Source organism: Parasteatoda tepidariorum, chromosome 1 (genome assembly GCF_043381705.1).
Source record: "Parasteatoda tepidariorum isolate YZ-2023 chromosome 1, CAS_Ptep_4.0, whole genome shotgun sequence".
Taxonomy (NCBI): domain Eukaryota; kingdom Metazoa; phylum Arthropoda; class Arachnida; order Araneae; family Theridiidae; genus Parasteatoda; species Parasteatoda tepidariorum.
Genome location: NC_092204.1, coordinates 73246795 through 73270917, shown reverse-complemented (window position 1 = coordinate 73270917; position 24123 = coordinate 73246795). Strand labels below are relative to the sequence as shown.

At 26.5% G+C, this 24123-nt stretch overlaps 2 protein-coding genes across 2 annotated transcripts in view; both read right to left on the bottom strand.

The window, feature by feature from the left end:
• Window positions 1–3956, bottom strand: part of LOC107447966 (synaptosomal-associated protein 25-like) — a 19760-nt gene extending 15804 nt beyond the window's left edge. The window contains exon 1 of the mRNA XM_043041344.2: window positions 3777–3956. The gene's annotated coding sequence lies outside the window, so the exon portion shown is untranslated. The remainder of the gene's footprint in view (window positions 1–3776) is intronic.
• Window positions 3957–8452: 4496 nt separating this feature from the next.
• Window positions 8453–23767, bottom strand: LOC107447967 (synaptosomal-associated protein 25; the record flags this gene model as incomplete). The annotated part of the gene is given in 7 exon segments (XM_043041345.2): window positions 8453–16352; window positions 16979–17123; window positions 19115–19243; window positions 20755–20872; window positions 21489–21537; window positions 22372–22413; window positions 23667–23767. Coding segments are annotated over 7 exon segments (645 nt in total). The 3' UTR covers window positions 8453–16286.
• Between the last annotated feature and the right edge of the window lie 356 nt (window positions 23768–24123).

Here is a 24123-nt window from a genome sequence, read left to right as displayed (position 1 = left end):
TGATGGCATGGTATTAATTTAAAATTCTTCATTTCGAAACGCGATTTAAGCTGAAAGATGTTAAATTCTCTTATTTAAAATTGTTCACTTCGAAAAGTTATCTAACGTGTAAGATAATAAAAAATCTTACAAATAAAAAAGTAATCTCTTTTAAAATTATTCATTTTGAAGCATGATCTAACGTGAAAGATAATATCAAATTTTACGAAAAACAAGAATTCTCATTTAAAATTGTTTACTTCGAAATCTGAATTTATTTGTTTGTTTTAATTCCGTGAATTTAAGTTTAGTGTTGAAATTCATACATAGTTTTCACTATATTCTAAAACACTAATGCAAAATTTACATAATTTTCTGAGATTGTGTTTGGGAAATTCTTTCATTTCTTCCAATAGCAGAAATTATTATTTTTGCTTATTTATTATTATCATTATTTTGCTATATATGCATTAGGTCAAACGCCTTATGTTTAATGCAACATATCGATTTACACAATTGATTTGAAAGTATTATGCGAAATTAAAGGAATATAACTAAATAAAAACTCAATCATTGCAAGAAATCGAACCTGGGAAATTCATTCATGTATCCGGCGTATCCGGAAAATCCCTTGCCATCAGATTTTAGACTTCCAATACGCACTGAGATGTCACATGGGTGAGGAGCCGTTTTGTCAAAATTGTTGGAGTTCGTGTTTCTTTAAAAATGACATGATTTCGAGTCCAAAAGATTATCAGACATAACGAACTACAACTCGAGGAATGCGAAAGTTTTACAAAATCAGGAGTTTTTTTCCAAAAGAATTATGCTCNACATAAAAATGTTTTTAAAAAATTTAGAATAAAAAAATTTATTTTATTTATTTATTGATATTAATACAATTTTGGTTAAAACTTTTTCCATTTTTAAAAAAAAAAAATTGTGAATTCGACAAAATAATAATTGATGTTAATCTGCTCAAAATTTAATAAAAAAATGCAATTAGTATGTTTTAAAAATAGTTAAAAAACTGAAGATTATAATTTAGTTATTCATTTTGAAACACGAAAAATAGTGGCTAATATTATGGCAAAGGACATTCAAATATACAATTGCTTGAAGCATACATATTTTTCTCTTTTTTTTATATTTAAGTTTTGTGTTTAGAAAATATTTATCAGTCATGAAATTTTGTTGAAAAAAAAAGCCTTTCTCTTTGAGAGATATAAGCAGATGCTAGCTATAAACTTGAAATATGACGTGACGTTTCTATTGTAATAAGCATAAATCTTGAATTGTTTTGTATATAATAGGGATTAAAATCAAAGATAAGTTTGAAAGATTAAAAAATATTATCTATAATATTAAAGCTTTTGAAAATATTTTAATATAAAACGAATTTTTTATGAAAACTTGAAAACACAATATATTAGCTTACAAAGGCTTACTCTGCTTATAACAGTAAATTTAAGAGTAATTTAAACTTTTATAATTAACTTTTTAACAGTGATTTTAACTTTTAGTTTTGTCAGGCATATGAAAAATGAAACCTCTGGTTCAACTATTCTTCCCAAAATAAATATATATCACAAAAGCTTAAAGTCTAACATGGAATTTGTTGACGTTGAGGTAAATGTAACTAATTACGTTACTGATTTTTACTGCTCCTGAAAAAGTATTATAAATACATAATTATTTCAAAAATATTCGATTAGAGAGAAACTGTACAGTTTTAATAAAATGTTAAAATCCTTGCCTTAATATCTTTAATCAAAAAATATTTTTCAAATAAAAGAGGAAAAAAATTTATTTAAACTTCGAATTTTACGCATAAAATATTTCGTCCTATGATAGATTTGTTTTTAAAAAAAAAGATAGTTTTAGTTTTATAAAATCATAAAACATAAAACATATTTGTTAGATTTATTTACAAAATTTATCAATCTTTATGTGTCCTGTGAAATTAAACTGTAATCTAATAAGTATTTACATTAAGCAGTAATTGTTTTTAATTTAAGCAGTTTCTTCTAATATTTAGAGTTAAATATTTATTAAATTGCTTTTTAAATTTGTCATGGGATTATATTTTATTTATAACCATAAATCTTTTGAAAAATTTATTGACGTTCTAGATACATGAATAATATATCAAATACATAATCATTATACATAAATTTAAATTAATTTTATTAAAGAATCCGAATAATATCTTACATTGTCTTAAAGAAACAATAAAGATCATAGCTCTCTTTTAATCGACTTTTAAAAATTATTTGTATGTAAAAATTTATTAATTTTGATGGCATGTTCAGTTAATCTGAAATACATGCTAAGTTATATTATACAATATTCTAATTTTTTCAAAAATAGAAAAATCAAATTAAAAAATATTTTTTGCAAGTAAGTTCGACTGTTTTTAAGGCACTGATTTTATTTGAATCTTTAACTTTAAAAAAGTGACAAAAAATTTAAATTGTAGACGTGCTTTATAGATATCAAATTTTAAACCATTATGAAACGGTAAAACTTTGATTGCTGACTATCTTTAGTTTTGCTACATTTATATATATATTAGGAAAGCATGGTGTTGATTTTATTAGGGCGCTAAAACTTGAAATGCGTTAAACATATATTATTTATGATAAATGTTAAATTATTTCACCTATCTTAGGTCAAGAAGATTACATTTTTGTGAACTAGAGTGGGATTATTATATTAAAGTAAAATTTTCAGCAGTAAATGATTTATTATCTCATTATATAAAATACTAATGCATGTTATAAATATCTCAAACATATGTTCAAAGCCTCTTCACAAATTCTTATTTTTTTTTCCTTCATCAGTGATTGCATTTTTTAAATAAATAATCCCGGGACTGAGTAAGATAAATTTAACTATAAATTATATTAGCCAATAGAGATAAATATAAGTTACATTTAATATTTTGAAATATTAGCCGGTGACTGAGTTTTGAAAATGTATTCTTTGCACCATATTACATTTTCAATTAAAAACCTTTTTCTTCTTTAAACTTCAAAATCCTGTGATTCCTTTGTATTGTGTCAAAGCACAGTTCCCAAAATTTTTTTAAAACGGGAATCAAATTTAATTTTTTGGACAAATTTTTTCAAAAGAAGGAGTCAAATTTGAAAAAAAAAATGGTTTATGCAAATAAGTTTAAAATTATTATCTCAAATATTTGTAAAAAACCTATTCACAAATTCTTTTATTTTTTCTTTTATCAGTGTCATTTTTCTTTAAGTATAAGCCAGTGACTGCGTAAATTATAAAATACACAAGCTGGTGGGATAAATATAAATTATACATGATATCTTGAGATATCAGCCAGTGGTTAAGTTTTGAAAATGTAAACTGCGCACAATATGTACATTTATAATTTCAATTTTTTTTTCTTTCGAAAACTTTCTTATTCCTTTATTTCCTTTGTACTGTGTAAAAACACTGCAGTTCATAACATAATTCTATTATGTAGTTATGTTGATGACGTAGTTATGCTAGCGCACTTTAAAAATAAATTTGCATAAATGTTACATGACTTTAATGATCAATAATAATCAACAATTTTATAGTTAAATAAAATAATTTATTATCAAACTTAAACTACGCGTTAGTCTTCAATCAACCCAAAACAGGAATCTTTTCCTGTTTCGGTCATTCGCCGCTTATTACTGTCTCTACACCTACTCTAGAACAACAAAGGGGATAGGGGAAAGTGGGAGATGGACATTGCATAGCGGTTTTCATATTTCCTAAAAATGGGAAAACTCATTACTTACTTCTCGTTCACAAGAAGAGTCTTCTCCTCGTACTGTCAGAAGAATCCTTGTGATGACACGCTGATCCCGGATTATTATCCAGAAATGAGGAAAATTTGATGCAGGAAGGAAATTTTCTCTGTCCTTCTTCACTCTTCGGAATCGACCATTGCCGTGTTTCCCGCGCAACTCCCATTTCGCAGGATTTTCCGGATTCTGACCACTAGGGGGCGGTGCTATCAAACTTTCTATTTTGCTTTTTTATTTCAAATTATAGATTTAAAACTGTAAGTCTTTTTCTTTCATAATAAAGTTTTATTACTTTATAATGCAAAAAAGGAAAACTTTTTTTAAGGCACCATTTTATTTGAATCTTTAACTTTGAAAAAGTGACAAAAAATTTAAACTGTAGAAGCGCTTTATTGATATAAAATTTAAAATCATAATGAAACGGTAAAATTTTGATTACTGACTGTTTTTTAGTTTTGCTACATTTATATACATTAGGAAAGCATGGTGTTGACTTTATTAGGCCCCTAAAACTTGAAATGCGTCAAACATATAATATTTATAATAAATGTTAAATTAGTTTACCTATCTTAGATCAAGAAGATTACATTTTTGCGAACTGGAATGTGGTTATTATATTAAAGTTGGATTTTTATTAGTAAATTATTTATCTTCTTATAATATAAAACACTAATGCATGTTTCAAATGTTATTTAAAAAAGTGTTTACTAAGCATAATTTCTAATATCCACTAACAAATTTTAATAGAATCATAGGGGAAATACGAGCTTTCTCATACACACATCGAATACACCTCTTCACTCCGAATTAAAGCATAAGTATTTTGCCTCTCTTCATGTCTTTCTTATTGTTTCCAATTCACTTTGAATCATTCCACTCCAAGTTTTTTTTAGGTCTTCCTCTTTTTCTATTGCCCTGGGGGTTCCAATCAAAAACTTGTGTTACTTTAAATTTTTCAGGTTTACGTACAACATGACTAATCTATTTCCCTCATCGTATTTTAATTTCCAGTTCAATCGGTTTCTATTTTGCTTTTCCACGGATTTCTGAGTTACAAATTTTAATGGAATCACTTGATACGTAAGATTCTTCTTAGACTGTTGCTAATAAATACTTGGAGTTTGTTCATGTTATTTTTATTGAGGTGCTATGTCTCAGATCGGTTGAGTATGTTAGATTTAGCATTAGCATTGGAAATTCTAATTTTCGTTAAATTTCTTATGCTTTTGTTTTTTCATAATTTATTGGCAAAACGTAACTGCTTCTGGCTTTGTTCAATCTATGTAGTACATCTTCATTAGTATGTCCTCTGTTGTTAATTATATTTCCAAGACACATGAAATACCTCCTAGGTTGTGATTTTCTAAGAATGTGTCATATAATTGTTTAGGTTTAATTTTAAAACATTTAGTTTCATTTTGTTTGATAATAAGCCCCATTTTCTTTACCTCTACGTTTAAAATGTTTGCGCTTGTTTGCATGTCTTGAAGGACATTGGTCAGTAAACATAAGTCGTCATCAAAACTAAGTGCATAAAGATATTTAGCTAGGCTCCATCTTTTACATCCTTTATTCTCTGGTACTCTCTTCACAATCTAGTGAATATCAATTAAGAAGATTGTTGGAGAAAGTATATAACCCTTTCTAACACCCAAATCAACCTTGAAGGATTCTGATTGCTGGCCGGCATGGATAACTTGTATATTCTAATTTTTATATATATTTCAGATAATGTTTACAAAACATTCAGGAATTCCACAGTAGTTTAGCAGCTTCCAGAAGAGATCTTTCATATTACTTATCAATCAAATTTGTCTCAAAATAAATATTTAATTTAAAGAAATAAATGCAGGACATGGGACGTGAGTGCACAAGAATAAGCTAAGAGAATTTGTTATAGCACATATATTTCAAGTGGATAATTTTAACTTTTATGGAAAAAAGTATTTTAAGGCAAGAAACAACGTTTATTGCGTAGCAATCATCGCGGTTGGTGCACCGAGAAAAAAAGTATGGTCAAGTCTACCAGAATATGGTAAAATTTATCGTGTTTCTGGCTCTGTGGGAGCATGAAAAAGATCGGTAATTTCCACCGATGCCCTTTAGTAATGATTTTGCCATAATTAACAATAAAATATGATTTTATAATACATGATAAAATTTGGTAACTGTGGTAAAATTTAGAAATTTTATCATTACTCCTTAGTAGAGTGTAAAAACCGCTTATTCGGTTAGATTTACTTTCAGTTTTACACGTTTTACTAAATGTGTGGTAATAAAAGTTGCAAGTTTGATGACCAGAATTTACGGTAAACCGTTACCATATAAATGGAAAAATTACCAAATAGCTGGTTTAAATACCGTACATTTTGATTTTAGTAAGCAGAATTATTGCTTTCCTTACCAGAAATGTCATTATCATACTGGTAATTTTACAAGAATTCCTTTCTCCGTGTGAATGGCAGCAAACAGTTTATTTCAGTTTAATTCTATTTCTAATTTCAATCAGTTTCGAGGTTTTCAGGTTAATTCTCTTTTTTCCCTATAGAACATAGTCCCTTAGTGAAAAATAGAAATTAGCTGAATTATGAACTGAATGGTTGCTATATCGTTCTATTGATAAATTTTTAGAAATATTAATTTCTAAAAAGCAATTTATATCGAAAAAATAACTTTCGTGATCTTATTATATATTTTAAAAACTTTTCTCTTTGAAAATTCCAGAATGACCGTTCTTCATAACTTTTAGTATTTTCAGAAAGTACGAAATCAAAATTACTTACATTATGAGGAGCTGCAAATTATCTCAACGAGAAAAATAAAAATGTTATTAAAATCTAATAAGTAATAATTGAGGTCGGACAAAATGAAGGAGGGATTCAAGTAATTAAAAATGGTTTATTATAGTCTTTTTATTATTACAATCTTTTATGGTTCAATTTTAATGAAAATACACTGTTAATGTCGCATAAAATATGGTTAAATAACAATTTATATAATTGTTATTCTACCATATTCAAACAAAAGTGCCAAATGGCCATAAATAAGTTGGTATTTGAACTGTTAACTGTGAGAAAAACCGTTGATTAACTGTTTTCACGGTTAAACAACCAGAATTTCAACACACCAACTTGGCCCACCTGATGAAACAACTTAGATATTTGCAGATGGGTCCATATTATACCCGAGAGTTAACAAGCTTTTAACCGTCAGAACGGGGGTTCGATTCCCAGCGTTGACACCACAATATTTCTTCTTTCCCTTCAACACACATGAAAAGTTTCCAATGTCCTTCACTCCCAATATACCACCCTGGGCTATCAGAATACAATACTCTCGTTATCGCATAAATGGCAGCACCAAATCGCTGCTAAACTATTTCCAATGACCAAGTAAATTTCTTTCTTTTTTGGTTTTAAAACCATGCTAGTAGTAAATGGTTAAAAAGCCGTATAGTTTTGTATTCATGGTTTCTTAACCGTATTAGTTGTAAACGGTTTCAAAACCGTAAAGGTATAAAATGTTCTTTACCGTAAACTTTACGGTTAATTAGATGTACAGACAGTTGCCGGTTACGTTATCATAATTTTAGAATGAAAATTCTAACAGCGTATGTCGGATTTTGATAATGTTTTTATTTCACACTTATATATTAATTCGTGGCGGCAAATGAGTTAGATTTTTTTTCCGAAGTCATTCTTTCCTAAAGATTTCAAAAATCATATATTAAGTGCGATAGATATATTCTTGATCTAAAGAGAAAATCTATGTTCGTGAATCTAACGAACCACTATTCACCAGAGTATTATACTCCAGTTGAACAATGTGATCTGAGAAGCAATGTATGAGAGTTCATTGCCTAATCGTGAAAATAGAGTGTTGCGGATTATTGGCTGAACTGTGAAGCTCAATATCGTAGATTTTTTTTGTATTAAGCGTCTTTTTGTTCTCAAATAATTGGTAAAATCAGTAAAATTTTGCTGTCAATATACATATATTTTTAATTACTAGTATATGAAATTTAAAAGTATTTTAAGTTTTAATCTGATTAAATGTCATCCTCCCCCTATTCGCGTGCTTCACAGTTTAAATGTAGAGGGTTCTTTGTGGAATCGAGTTCAAAGTGTTTAAAGTTCGTGACTAAACTGAATAGCCTCAAATGATAGACATTTTATATTAAAATCTGCTTAACTGTTTTTAAATATTTTGTAAAATGTAGAAAATTTTAGCATCAATATAATTTTTAAATGACTTTATGAAGTTATATTATTCTCTTTATTTTAATTTCGCATTTTTTTTAGAACTGACTTTGTCAGGCCGACAAAATCAAATTAAAAATTTTAAGACTTAAAAGAGTATCTTAATCTCCTTTTTCCTTTCATTTCCTTTAGCAATCACAGCTTGAATTTTTTTCTTTCCAACTTCCTACAAATTTCTTTGTTAAATTTTGATAGTTGGTAAAGCTTTTTGCTCTCTGAAATATCAATTTGCGACTTTTAATCAATAAACTTTTTTAGCCTTTTGGACAAAAATTCTAAAAACGTACATTTAACCGATTATTAAAGAACTCATTTATCAAAAAACACTTTGTATCGGATTTTTACTTTCGTACAAAACCTTTAAAATGAATGAAAATTTTATAATGCTGCAATAAATAGCCAGTAATGAACATTTGTAAAATAATATTTATTAATGAACAAAATATTTACAGAAATGACTGAGTTAAAATGCGAAACAAAAAATATCTACAATATAATAGTTATATACATTTATTGTACTGAATATTTATCATAAATAAGATCATTCACGCGGTAAACCTTCAACATTTTCCCCTTGCAGTCCTTTTCACATATTATAGTAAGCCTAAAATATAAATGAATGCGGTGCGCATGCTTAAAAAGTGCTCATCTTTTCAAAGTATCATGTATGTTTCTGAACCAGTAACTTATAAGCAATATTTTGATTTAACTAGAGTTTTTACTAAATTTCTAAATGAGAATTTAAATTGTATTCCATACATTTCTTAAACTAATTGTTTATTATTGCCGTTTTATTTGCGTGGTTATGTATCAGCGTTTGAATAGATATTTTGCGTATTTGTTCGCAATTTAGATTATGAAAGAACTAAAACTTGATTTTTTTAGTAAAATAGCTAGGACATTCAAAGGAATATAACTAGAAATTGGTTGCACATAGCATAATTAAGAAGTCTTTTGTTTAAATAATAAAATTAAAGTTTTCAAATTATAAATGCTATGAATGCTATGGTTTATAACACGGTTTTGCTATTTGCAAATGAACATATAACAGCAAAACTAAGTTTAAAGAGGTATATTTTATAATATTTATTTTAAAAAAAATTTCAATGAGTAGAAATGTTTTGTTTGAAAAATGTCCTTAAATATTATATATTAAAGTAATATAGGAGTTCAATACAAAAAATAAAATCTCTTCAAAAACTAAATAAATAAAATAAATCAATTAAAAATGAAAGTCTATACAAGCATATTAATTTAAATAATTACAGAAAAATAATGACTTTTATTTTCTAAAACTTTTATTCTTTCGTCTCCGTTTTCTTAAAGATTAGTAAACAAATTCATGCTCAGTGTAAATTTAAGTACGCAATTATTCACTTTCTTGAACAATCTTAATTAAATAAATCACAGAAATAAAGGAATCTTTTAATGAAGTAGTAATTAGTAGAAGTAGTAATAAAGGAATCATTAAAAATAGTTATTCTTTTGGTAAAAAATGTGACGAAAATTTAAAACCATAAAATTAAAAAGTAAAAAGTCTTTCATATACATTCTGTACACTATCCCATTAAATATTCAATGAAATACAAATTTATAATTATTATATATGTCACATGAATGTTGTATCACATTGGAATCTAATCTAGGACTGAGTGACTAGTACTTTGTAACTCATTTTATTATGTAACTATCACAGAAGTATAAACATGTATGTAATGTACCCTTCAACTCCAGGAATTTAATCAAACCTACAGACTTCGGACTTCTTTTACCAAATCCTCCAACTAGTTCTTTGCGATTACAAAATTATTCCATAAGTAAATAATATTTCGAAGTAAGCTCTCACGGAAAAGATATGCTAGTTTATGCAAAGGCAACTAGTACTAAACGAAATAAACAATTAATTTATTCTTTCCAAAAGAAGTATGGTTAATAATATAGAAGAAAATATTTTTAAAAAAAACGTAAATAAGCTAGTTACGAAGTCAAGTGACTGTTTTGGTACTTTAAACAAGAGTAGCTCTATCGGTGCCAAGGTACATAACCAAGGGTCCAATATAAGTACTACAGTATCAATCGAGCCAACAAAGGAAAACATTAGCCAATGAAAAGAGCTTTAAACCAGGCAAGTACATCTTGAATTTGTCCCGATTTGTCTTTTCATTGGTCAATTTTTCCAGTTTTAACTTGATTCATACATAAAGTTTAACCAGTTTTAACCAGTAGTAACTTGATTGATTCAGTAATATTTCTGCATTTCTCTTAATTCTGTATTCAGAATTCATGATGATAACTGCTTATCGCACCGAAACGGCCATTTGTCTTTATAACATGCTTAATAGTGCTTTTATATATTACTTTTTGAGTTAGATTAATTAGGCGAATAAACATCTGTAAATTCAACGATACAATTAGCAAGACTTTAAAAAATGCAGTCATTCCCATGTTAACATGTTTCCAGGAAACTCAATGTGCTTATTTTTAAGAACATCAATATTCTAGGTATAATACATATTTCACATAACAATGCACTAGCTATTATCACTGATAATAATCAAATATGTTTTAATGCATTCAGAAGTAAACAAACACAATTAAATATGCAATACATTTTCCTTTCAATATAAAGTCTATTTAGAGATTTTTTTTAATATCAACGATATGAGTATATAATGCAAAAATGCATGTAAATAATGCAATACCGTGTGAGTGACAAAGCGTACTTTCTAGACACAGTGAGATTCAAAGTTTTTTTTTTTTACTTCTTTTTTTTTACAAATGTGACAGGTAAAATTTTCATCAAAACACATAGAGAGGAAAAGTTGCATAACATAAGGATATTTCTTTAGATAAGAGTGAGGCCTATGTACATTATATGACACTTATAGATCACGGTTTTTTCATGCACCAACAGTCACGATCAGTTTTCAAAACTGATAACTTCAATGAGAGTAGAAGAATATTTATTAACTCTACAACTAAATTTATTCTAAATAGACAATACAAAGCACGAGTAGGTTTTGTCCTAAAACATTGAGGATGCCAACCTCAGAAATTTATTTAAAATAGATTGGTCTCTGGCATTTTGATATTTATGATGCATAAAATCAGCAACTAAATAAAAAATTCACATTTGGTTCTTCGATTTTCAATATTTACCTAACTCTAAAATCACAATTGCAACTAGTATGTCGGTATTCAAAAGAACTAAGACAATTTTAATTATTGGGTACTAGTTCCTTTATTTTTCGAATGCGCAACTCATACAGCAAATACGATTTTTCTTTAAGGAAAACACAATATTCAGGGTTTTTCAATGAATGAAACTAATTTTTGTTTATTTTACTTTACTTATTTATATTTTTTAATAAACACTATCACAAGTTATATCAACACCGTAAGGTAACTGAAGCATTTTGCTTCCATGAAACTAATTAATTCATAAAATGATCATTTTTTCTAAAATACACGACAATACAAGCGTAATACATAATTTTATTAGTTGAAGATCGTTGATTTTTTTTAAATTTTAATTATTTTTTAAATTATATATTTTTTATTTTAATAGATTTTTACATATTATCCGTGCCGCATACCCAAAACTTTTGGAGCACCTTGAACCATAGTTTTTCGTGGAATTAACTGGAATTTCCATATGGTGCAACCATATGGTATGGTATTTCCATATGGTACCACGCTGAACCATATAATTATGCAACTCAATCTTCTTAAATTTGATTACTCTATAATATGGTTTAGTTTAACGCTTCATTTTAGATTCAGAAAATTTGCGAGATATAATGGTTCATAATACCGGTATTATGTCTCAGCGTAATGCTAATTTTCCTGAGAGTGTAAAATGAAGTTCAAATTTTTTTTATCTACTAATAATGACTAATTATCGAAAATTTGTTTAGACATGTAACATCATATTTTTTAGAAATGACGATACTTAGCATTTTCTTAAATAAATTTTCTGTTTTCAAGTCGCAATTCGAAGCTATTTAAGAAATATGTAGTTGGCATCCCCTAAAATAATAAACCAGCATTTAATCAAATATTAAGTACAACATTGTTTAAATCGAAGTATTAAATTTGTATGGGTATAAAAAAATTAAGATGTGAGTATAAGAAAATAAATATGACTTCGTTTTTTTCTACTATAATAATAATTTCTAAAACATTAATTCTATTGAGTTAATTTTAAATTAAATAACATAAGAAACTTCAGTTTTAGTCTGGCTTTATTTCTTCTCAAAATCTCAAGAAAGTAAACTGAAAAACACAAACAATTGCTTAATTTTTGTTTAAAACAAAATAAGAATTTTAGTTATCTAATTGCAAGTTCTTAAACGTAGAGCAGTTCCTTAAAGTGATCAATAATAGATAACTTTAAAAAAAGCTGTAGCTATAGATTAACATATTACAACAAATGTAAATGAGACACTTTCTGGGTTAGTTAGAGTTTGAAGAATAATCATTGGATATGAAATAATTTGAAAGTATAAAAGCATTTTATTAAATAAACTAAAATTACCGTCTAAAAAGCCACAATTTTTTAACAGAGGAGAGCAAAACTTGCTAATAATTAAGTGTAATATCACTAACAAAAATTGAGCAATTTTTCAGAGCTAAATGGTATATAATACATTTTATATGCATATGAAATGTTACAAGTATTACAGTAGTTAAATTATAAAAAGAATAGAGAAAATATTTCAACGAATTTATAATTTTCTCTAAAATTTAAATTAATGAAAACCATAATAATCTTAAAGTCACACAATTTATATAAAACATGCTTAGTACAGTCACAAACCTTTTTTCAGCCAAATAATACAAAATAAGTTGTTTTTCTAAATTACAAAACATTAATAAATTTATGCAGTAGTAAAAGGACACTAATAAAAAAAAGGACAGTTTGCTTTTTAGAAAGAAAAATATCACAAGGTATTGATTAGCAAAAAATCTAGGAAACGAGGAAAAAATTACTACATTTTTGTGCAAGACGAATAATTGGTCCAAGGTGATAAAATATATTTCGGAAAAAATTTGCGGAAATACCTAATTACTTATCTGTATAAATTTACATGCTAAACCTAAAACAACTTTTCATTACTTGAATTTTTTTGTCTTTTTTTTCTCTATGCAGTTGTTAAGTGTCTTTTAATCTACACAATGATGACATAACTATTAATTGTGCTTTGTTTATATCCCAAACCTGGTATGGTACTGTTGAAAATTATAACTAATAGCCAATAAACTAAGATTTTATAAAAGTACGTTCTAGAGGGCGAAAAGCAGGGTCCAAAATGACGCATTGCTATTTTTTAAAATTTACTGTTTTTTAAAAAGAAATATATTTTATATGCCATTCATGAATATAAATTCATAAACCCATGTTAAAATTGTATATTATATGAAGTTAAATGTACGATTTTCATAATTTTTCCAATAAAAACGATCTGTAATGCTTAAAATGATGTAACACGACAACACTAAATTTTTTCTGAAATTTTGATTTTATTCAATTTTTACAGCCTATTATTATGCAATAAACCGCAAAATAAAGTTTACCATCAAATACCTTAGACGACTTGCTTTAAAAACATCGTTAAAAATGAGTTTTAATTTGATTCAGTAATTTTTTCTTGAAAGAAATGAATTTTCTCATATTATCTTGCAGCAGTGTATATTGTAAGTCGACCACATTTAAAAAGTGATTAGTTTTTTTAATCTAATTTCCCCGCTGCAAATGAAGAATTAATTCTTTAAAGAAGATTTCTGTAAAGAAGACGTGAAAACCCAATAATTAATTAATTATTATTGTATATTAACCGACTGCCGCTTACTAAATTTGTTTTGAAACTTTTACTTTTAAGTGCATCTTAAACTGACCACTAGGCTATCAGCAAGCACTTTTCTTTAGCCTATTATCAATACAAAAACAAATAAATGAAAAAGATAAATAAATAAAAATAAATTAATAGAAATATATATATATTTGTAACGCTGACTCTCTGACTGTTATGGAAATTAATTTTTTTCAAATTAGAAAGCAACCAGGTCTGGGAATGAAACGTATAGGCAGAAAAATTTTACATTTGATAGCTGTTATTTTTAAGTAGGTCTAGAATGCGTATTTACAACAAATGCCTTCTACCGCTTTAGTAACACCAAAAGCGCCGTTCTACGCAGGCGCCGTGGATTACTTATTAAATACATTTTTCACACATTTAAAACCGCTAACACAGATGCTCAGACAAAGAGTGGATAGCTGAAAAGCTGTTTTAAACGGTTTATACATTAAGTATACAGGAATAGTAAAGTAACAACGAAAAAGTAAGTTTCGTCTAGGCACATACTTCCGATCAACATGGTCGCGTAGCACAATATAAAGTTCAAAAAATTGCATTGATATTGCTGAAAAACTTTTTTTTGTTAAATCACGCGTAAGTGCCATATTGGTTAACAGTGAATGAATAGAGGACTCCCATTTCACAAAAGAGAATTATTTTAAACTACTTACATGGTAAATTAAATTCAGAAGATAATTACATATAATTATTATAATTATAAGATAATTATATATAATTATATATAATTATTATAATTATAAGATAATTATATATAATTATTATAATTATAAGATAATTATATATAATTATATGTAGTTATTATAATTACAAGATAATTATATATTAGTTTTTAATTAAAAAAATTTAGAAAATGTATTTAACTTAAGGTAAATACATTTACCTTAAGTTAAGTTTCCTTACATAACTTAAGTTTCCTTTAATTAGCTTAAGTTTCCTTACATAAATGTATTTAAGTAAGGAAATTAAACTCTCAATGGTTAAAAAAATATTAATTTAATTTTAAATTTAGAAGAGTTTTTAGTTAACATATTTGAAAAAGCCTAATTTACAAGGACACACAATTATGCAAAAAATAAAGTTTAATATTAAATTAAGAGTTTTTAAACTTGTCTGAAAAAGTTCAATTTCGGAACTCTTATAAAATTTGCTTGTAGAAAGAAATTAAAAATTTTAATAGTAAATAAAATTCATAACGAAATTGCCCACAAATAAATGGGGAAATGTGTGATTGAAAATGTATTTCCTTAAAAGTAAAACGTAAAAATTTGTTTTTCATCTTAAAAGAGTCTTCGATGCGCATTCTAGGAAAAGACTAAATTTAAAATTATCGTATAAAATTTGCATGTTTAAAAGAATTAAGACTGCTAATAGTAAGGGAAATTTATGACGAAATTACACACTAATAATCAGAAAATATATTTTTAAAAATTTAATTCGTTTAAAATAAAACGGTAAAATCAATTTTTATATATAAGATTTTTCAATACGCATCTTTGAAAAAATCTTAATTCGAAATAGTTTCTAAAATTTGTAAGTTATAAAAAATATGTGGTACAGTAACGAAAGTTTCTAAGGAAATTACGCACAATGATATAAAAGTAAAAATTTAATTTTAAATTTAAAAAAAGTGTTAAAGCCATAAACGTGAGTGTAAGCCCAAATATGAAGATCTTTATAAAAATTGAATGTTAGAAAGAACAGAAAATGCGCATGAAAAAAATGATAGAGGAATTATAAATAAAAACGATGAAAGTTTTAATTTCATAATGATATTATTTAGAACACAAAAATGTAATACTTCTTTTTGAAAATGAAGATTAAAAAGTGTTTTGTGGTATTGGTTTTTAATAGAAAACATTTCATTTATTTGAAACGTGTGATATGCATTAAAACCGGCTTTTCAAGTTCAATATTGAAATGTGCTTCACGTTTAAATAATAACTGCAAAGTATGCCGAATAATTGTTAAAAAAAAGTAGCAAAATAATTTTAATGTCTTTGTGCTTGATTTCCCAGTAAAGTACTATCTAAAATGCGTTTTGGTTTATTTAAAAATATTTTTGATGGAAGTCCAGTTTGCATATTTTTTTTTCTTAAATTTTAATCAATGCTTTACAATGAAATCAAACAATAAAGAGTTTTTACAAAATCACATTGTTAAAAATATTTAATTTTATAAAATTAGTTATAATTTTTTCAATTATGGGGTCCCCATCATAGCAATATCCCACTATCACTAATATAAATTCGACAAAATGTCCATCAATTGAAATTAAATTTCAACCAAAAGTCCTTGAATTTTCGAATGTATTGGTTGGAAAGTAAGTGTTGACTGTGCGACCTTGTTTCTCTTTCTCTTTTTTTTTAGTCTTTCAGAAGTTTCGATGCTCGTTGATTGGCTGAAGTAATCCTCGTCTTGTTGGATTCAGCCTAAAATGAAAAAAAAGAAGAAATAAAGTTTATATTTGTTTAGTGTCTATTAAACCATTCTCAGATTTTAAACGTTCTATAGTTTCTCCACTATAGATTTCTTATTTCAAAAGCTTAACTCGAAAACATGTGTGTCATTTTAGAATATTCAGGTTGCACTGATTTCACTCGATAATCTTATGATCACATCTTATAATCCAATGACATAATACTTCAATAGCTCGAACTTTTGAGCATATATTTTCAGATTTTTCATTTAAAATTTAACAACAAATCAAATTCAAATTGGATTTTGAAGGTGTTGCTTTTTTAATAATAATAATAATAATAATAAAAATTATAGAGCACAAGTTGCACTCGAGTGCACAAATCGATTGATTCTAGTGCACGAGTTCACTGTTCGTATGCACAATCGATTCTCGAGTGCACAGTTCGAGCACTTGAGAGTTCATTCAAATCTTACGATAATCTTATGATCCAATGGCGTATTACTCAGATTGCGCGAACTTTTAAGCATATATTTTTTTCAATTTCTCTTTTAAAATATTACAAAAAGTGCAAAACAGATCGGTTTTTGTAGGTGTTGCACTATTAATGATAAAAACTGAAGACTTAGTTGCCCTCACCTTCAAGTTGATCCTGTCTAATTGCCTGTTCTGAGATTCCATCTCACTTCCCATATCGATAGCCATGTTTCTTAAATTCCCAATCATGGTGCTCACTTGTTGCATGTTGTCTTCCATTTCTTCTTCACGCGCATCATTACTGACTCTAAAGAAAGAGTAGGGAAAAGTCATTATCCATAAAAAATCGAATTATTTCTAAAAAAAGAACAAAATTATTTACCAAAGAGTATTATAATAAAGCCAATTTTTAAAACACAGGTTTGGATTGAGGAAGTATGGATTGAGGAATTTAACACGAGTTAAAAATGGGACGGGTTCGGATCGATTTCTAACCCTATTAAAAATTAAAGTTAAAACGTTAAAAATACGTTTATCTTTGTTTTCTGATTTTATGTTCGTTATTCTTTTTAAAAATAGTGTAGAATTTTAAAGGATTATTTTTTAAATCGCCAAAGGAAGTTTAGGATCAATTAAAATAGGTTATCCAGAAAAAAAGTTTTGATGTCTTTTTTTTAAATTCTATTCTAAAATAATATTTATACGGAAAAGGAAGAATATAAGTTTCCAAGAAAGAAAACGATTTTATAGGTGGCAAATTTCCTAAATAATTTTCTTGACATTAATTTGTATTTAAGTTAATTATTTCACATCATAACTTTTTTTCAGTATAAAAAGGATTTGTAAGGTTTAAAAATGAGATTTATTACCTATTTTTTTAAATGTAAATTTGAAATTTTTGTGCACAATAAATCTTTAAAAAAATATAAGCATCGTTTTCACCTTCTTAGAATTGTTTTTTTTTCAGGGCGGCAATCGTGTAATTGTTCTCCTACAGTTTTAGTTTTTGCTATAAAAAAGTACTAACTAATAAAAACTAGTGATAAAATATCAATTAATTAAAAATATCTCAAAAACATATATCAATATATTTTTAAAAAATTATAATGAATTTATTATACGTGCAGTATGTTTATAGTTTTGAGTTAAAGAGCAGACTAAGGTGAGTTTTTTAGATGATTTTTAAGTAATATTATGTTTTTCAGGGAGCATTATGAACATAAAATTAGAAAGTGGAAAATTCTTAGTTGAAATAAAACTAAGCTCAACAAAAATAGTACCTCATAGTGCTTTTTTAAATTTTTAAAGTCAACTAAGTAAATCTCTACACATAAAAACTAATGTCAGTCTTTTTGTGTGTCCTTTATAGACTCCTACACCATTCAACCAAATTTGGCACACAGATAGTTCGAAGCATACGACGATGTGAAAATGATGTGTGATGAGTGAGAAACGAAATGGAATTTTCTAATTGGTTTAGCGCTAGTTATAGTTTGAAATTTAAATATAGACAATGAAATACATAAATTACATATTTTAAGGAGTAAATTAGAATAATATTTTAAATAAGCTATGTAGAAAAAAGAAAAAAGCAATGCAATAAATGCATTTATTCGTGTTGAAAAGCTAAAAATAAAATCGCCATACATTTATTGATGACAATGATACTTAATTAATGTTAATTATATACATTGATTGAAATAAAAAACTAAGGTATGTGATAAAACAAAAAATTAATGGAGAATAGTTTAGTTCGAAATTCGTTTAGGGGAACCGTAGAAAATCGTCATTACACAGATGACGCTTCATTACTTTACTACTATGTACTTCTGGTATTATAGTAAATGGTACAGTTTTGATAAGAATTCTACAACGGGTTTTTCGTAGCTTCAAAAATATTTTTTCCAGTAATAGCAAAGATAGTGTATTAATATTTTAATAATGTAGAATAAAAAGAACTTTCTTTACATCACTATTTATAAATATTTTAAACTCTAAATTAATTCTTGCTATTTATTTGTATTTAAGTTAATTATGACACATCCTAACTATTTTTCGGTATAAAATAAATCTATTAAAATGTAAATTGGTTACCACTTTATTTTTCCTCTTACCCTGATTGTAAGCCATTCTGAAAATGTCACTTACATAGTTCATCCACTAAGCTTTTTATTCACGGCGTTTATTTTAGAAAACCCGGTATATACATTTCAAACGATATGTTTTTTATTGGTATATGATGGCAAATAAAAAAATCTGTTGAATCCAAAATATTTTTGACAAATTTAGTTAATTTACTTCGCGATATATCCTCCCATCGGACCAGCACCGTTTCTGTCGTCCATGACTCTAGCTGGCTGATTATTCACAATTTTCCCATCTTCACTTGCTTTCCAGGTACTTGCATCTTCTTTAAAATCAGAAGATCTATTTTAAAAATAACAAAAATCGATCATTCACATATGAATAAAGTAACTTATTCTGAAAATACAGATAATAAATTAAATGTAAGTTTCTTTTTTTTTTGTAAACATTTACTCAAATTGATAGATCACATGTATGAGGAATTGAGAGATCGTGTATTTATTTGCATTGCATGAAAATATTATATATTCTTTATGTCTAAATTGTCCATTGTTTTATATACTGTTCAATATACTCAACGGAATTTAAGTAGATTTGTGCCTTGATTAAGGATTAAAAATTTCTAGATCACGCAAAATTTATTTCTAACTAAAATTTGAGATGAAAAACTAACTAGGAGAATTTTTGGAAATATTCAAACATGTTATCATCGGCAGCAGTAAATTCATTTATCCAAGTTGTGACAGTAAGGCAAATTTAATTGAAGTAAAAATTAAAAAGCATTTATCCTATATTTTCCTTTTCTTTATTTTAAAGAAATTATCATGCATAACTTTAATATAATAACATCATTAATTTTATTAAATTTTTCTAAACACTGCAATAAATCATGAAAACTACCGATTAAAGCTACAAAATAACGAAGATAAAAAAAGAAACAAATAAAACAAGGCGGTTGAACGTTTTAAAGAAAGCGTTTAAACATCTTCGCATCCAGATTTTGATTAAATTTGTTTTATTACAATAAAGAAGCGTAAAATGCTTCAAAGTGTTACTCACTAAAAATTTTGGTTTTCATAAACGAACGGAAATAACACTGATTCAATAAATTATGTTTGAATCGCATTTAAATTGTATTCACTACATTTAACTTTAACTTTTGTTTTGACTTATGGAGACGAAAAGACTTTCTAAATTGATATGAAATTATCACAGGATAATTTTTTTGAAGAATTTTCTACTTTAGCCATGACTATTTCAGTAGCGCTAAAGATAAAATTTTAAGTAGTGTTCTCACTATTGAATTAATGTTGAAATGGGATAGAAAAGAATTATTTCTTTTAAAAATCTGGTAAAGTGTGTTTTCTTTTTCTAAGTTTGTGTCTTTCTAACTACTGAGTATTTTTACAGACTCCTATTCGTTCAACAGCTTTCGAATTCCATTCAAACCAGTACATGAAATATCGAATCGTAGTGTTAATTCATTTTTTAAACAGATTTTCGCTTCGTCATTTATTACAAATTCATAAAAGAATTCTATTTGAAAATAAATGAAAATAATTAAACAAAGTAATATTTTTATGTACTACCAAAATATTATACTTCACAAAAATGTATCATACATTTTTAAATCCTGGAGATTATCAAAGATAAAAGTGTTTCTGAGTTGAGAAAAATATTTTTTTAATACAAGTGAGGATTTATTGCTGCGGTTTTATGAGAAAGAACCGAGTATATTTATTCAAGCATATTTATTTTGTTATTCGCTGTGAATAATATTGGTTGATCAATAGCAACTATAAGGAAAACTGATTGCCTTATGAATTGTTTAATATTAAGAAATATATGCTTACTTGTTACAAGGACAGACGCAAATACCACAGCACTTTTCCATGCCTTCTAAATTTTTTTCCGCTTCCTTCATATCAGCGTTAATTTTATCCATGTCTTCTTCGATTCTGTCCATTTGTTCTAAAAATTGACATGAGAAGAAGTTTACAACCTGTGAGTTTTTACTCAAAATAGAATACTTCAAATTTAAGGTATCCGACTGGGTAAAAATCGGTAATTTCGAACAAAATTTCGATTTTTTAATCTACATTTGAATTTTAGCTCATTATCTTTCCAAAACCATTAAATGTTTGATCTCCGTTTTTAATAATGAAGTTATCGAAGTTTTTTTATATGCTGACAGTGTGGAAACCGAAATTGGAAATAAGCTCCCAAAAACGAAATTAAAATGTTCTTCGTTATGCTTAAGTATTTTAACATGTTTTATTTGAGTAAAATGAATTTTTAAAACAAATAAAACATTTTCAGAAAATAATTTTGAATTATTACTTTTTTTTCCATCTCAGAATTTTTTTGCATTTAAATGCATTTTCTAAAGATCGTTAATTTTGAGAACATTCATTTCGCTAACGCACATTGCAAAAGAATTTTATTCGTAGATTTTGTATAATATTAACGATGTTTTGATCAAAAAGCTAAGTTCTAAGTGTGAATTTATTTTTATTAAACTTAAAGTAAGAATATTTTGAATTGTTCTTAAAAAATTCAATATTATTAAATATATTTAGTTAATTACCTCCTTGATCATCAAGGGCGACGAGAGTACGTATACCTGCTTCCTTGCTCTAAAACAAATAAGAAAGTGTATTAGTTACACAAATTATGAAAATTCTATGTCTTAATTACTTTCTTGTTCGGAAACTACAATAGCAGAACATTTCGTATTTTATTTTCTTCAATTCGATGAAATGTCTTAAACATATTTTTGGTTCTTTCTGCTATTAAATTTTTTTAGTTTAAATATATATATATTTTTTCATAAAATCAAATCATTTCGAAAGTCAACACATTAGAATCATTTAATGCTGATTCTTTTTTTCTTTGATAAAGTTCAATGAGTAAAGCATTATCTCTTTTCGACGCATTTTACTGAATTAAGGAATTTTTCTTTAAAAAAAATATTAACTGTTTGTAAAAAGTGTAAGTATACATGGATAGTACAACATGAACAATAAGTTGTGGATGAAAATATCAGTACAGTCGTCGTTTTAATTATAACTTCAGCTTTTAATTTCAAACTGAAGTATAGTAGTTACAAGTTTAAACATAAATCTTTAAATCATTAATATGTGGTGTTAGATGTAAGGGTATTCAGATGATTAAGACTTTGGGCTGATGTTAGTTAAAATGCAACTTTTTTTGGTCTTGTACAAAATAGATAATAATACCTCAATCTAATGATACCTTAATTTTGATAACAGTAATTTTTGGGTATATATTTTAATACTATTCAACGCTATCTCACGATCCATCATGTTTTGAAATTTGAATTTTTTTATTTTTCACGACTAATAAGTAATTTTAATAAAATATTTAAAGTATAAAACATTTTTATAATAAGTATTACAAATATTTTAGAGGCAAATAAAATTTAATACTTCAAAATTTATTATACTCACCTCATCGCAAAGTGCCATCATCCTCCGAGTCGATTCAAGTGACTGTAAAATAATAATAATATATTTCATATTATTGATTTATAGAAAATTTTTAAGAATTATACAGTTCTTTAGTAGACTATATGTTAATTAAATATTTATTATAATTTTTCAAGCAAATTTTATGTTATGGATTCGTGTAATAATATTAATTTTTAATATTTAGTATTAATAGTAATTTTGAATATTTTGAATTTATTCAGTTTAAAGTTCTTAACTAAATTGCATTTGGCATCTCACATTTGACCAAATATTTACGAAAATTTAGGAAATATTTTTATGTGTTTCAAATGTTACATAGTCCAAACAATGTTAGTTGGTATGCATTTTTTTCGGCAATTTTTCCTTATGAAACTTTTCGGTGACTATGTTTGAAAAATGAATGTTGTAGGCAAATTACTATGCTTGATGAATATTAAAAGCTTTAAAAGTAATAGTAATTTACCAAAATACTAAAAACAAAAATTTGAAGAAAAAAAACTGTTTTAAGAATTTTTTTTGTAACTTTAACTGGAATTAGGACAAACCTATGACCAATTACATCATAACATTGGATTTTTAATCCATTTTCTCAATTATTTCTTCGAGCAAATTTTATACCCAATGACTTTCGAATATTTAACGACAAAAAAGAATCGTAAATTCATAATTTAAAATGCTTGGTGTCAATTAAAGTGGATACATGTACATGTATTTTTTATAAAATTTTCTTCTAAATATTTTTAATTAAGTTAATAGATAGATTATGAATATAATTTATAAATTAAGCATGCATAACTGTAAATTAAACAAAGCACAAGTAAACATTTTTTTATAACTATGTTTATTTATTTAATGTTACTTTTAATGATTATAAGTATATATTCGTGGTGTGAATACGTAAAAGGCTGAATTTTCCTTCGTTCATAGCTTTAATTTTTTAATATGTAGCAGACCTATTCCTGACAGTTTAAATGTTATAGTCATTTACCGCTAATTAGATATTTATATTAATAATTATTGATGGTAATAACAAGGAAGGAAAAAGGGTTTAATGAAAGAGTCTATAAAATATAAGATTTCGATTTGTTTTAATTTGTTTTTTGTTAAAAAAATTAACTTACTAATTTTTAGCACTTTTAAATTGTATTCAAAAAACTAATTTTTTGTATCTACTGAAAAAATCATATTTGCATGTAAATTAGTATTTAATGCAAGCCTTTTTAATTAATATCATTTTGAAAGAAAAGAAAAGCGGTTTATGAAAATGATTCTACCTCATCAGTGACTTGATTTTGCTTGAACTGGATTTGTTCCAGTTCAGATTTCCCCTGCATCCCAGTCTCCTCTCCATTTTCCGTGGGTTCAGGCATGTTCGCTTTTCAGTTGTTGTCCCTAAAAATAGACATTGGTAAAATAAAACGTCATGAGCTACTTCAATTTTACTCAAATGTTAACAAAAAAAAACAGTTTATTAGTTTAGAAAATCACAGAACAATGCACACATTTCACGTTTCAAAAATATTTATTTCTGGACATAATTATTTTAGCAAGAAAAGGAATTTTAGAATAAAACGTTATATTACATTTACTCTGTACTTATTTTGAATTTACTGAATTAACTTTGATTTTAAACTCTCAAAGTGTGTGTTGGAATTTCAACAGCCAATCTCAAAATCTAAAAGAAAGTTAAGCTCAAGTGGTAACAATAATAAAATCGGGGTGTCCAAGTCT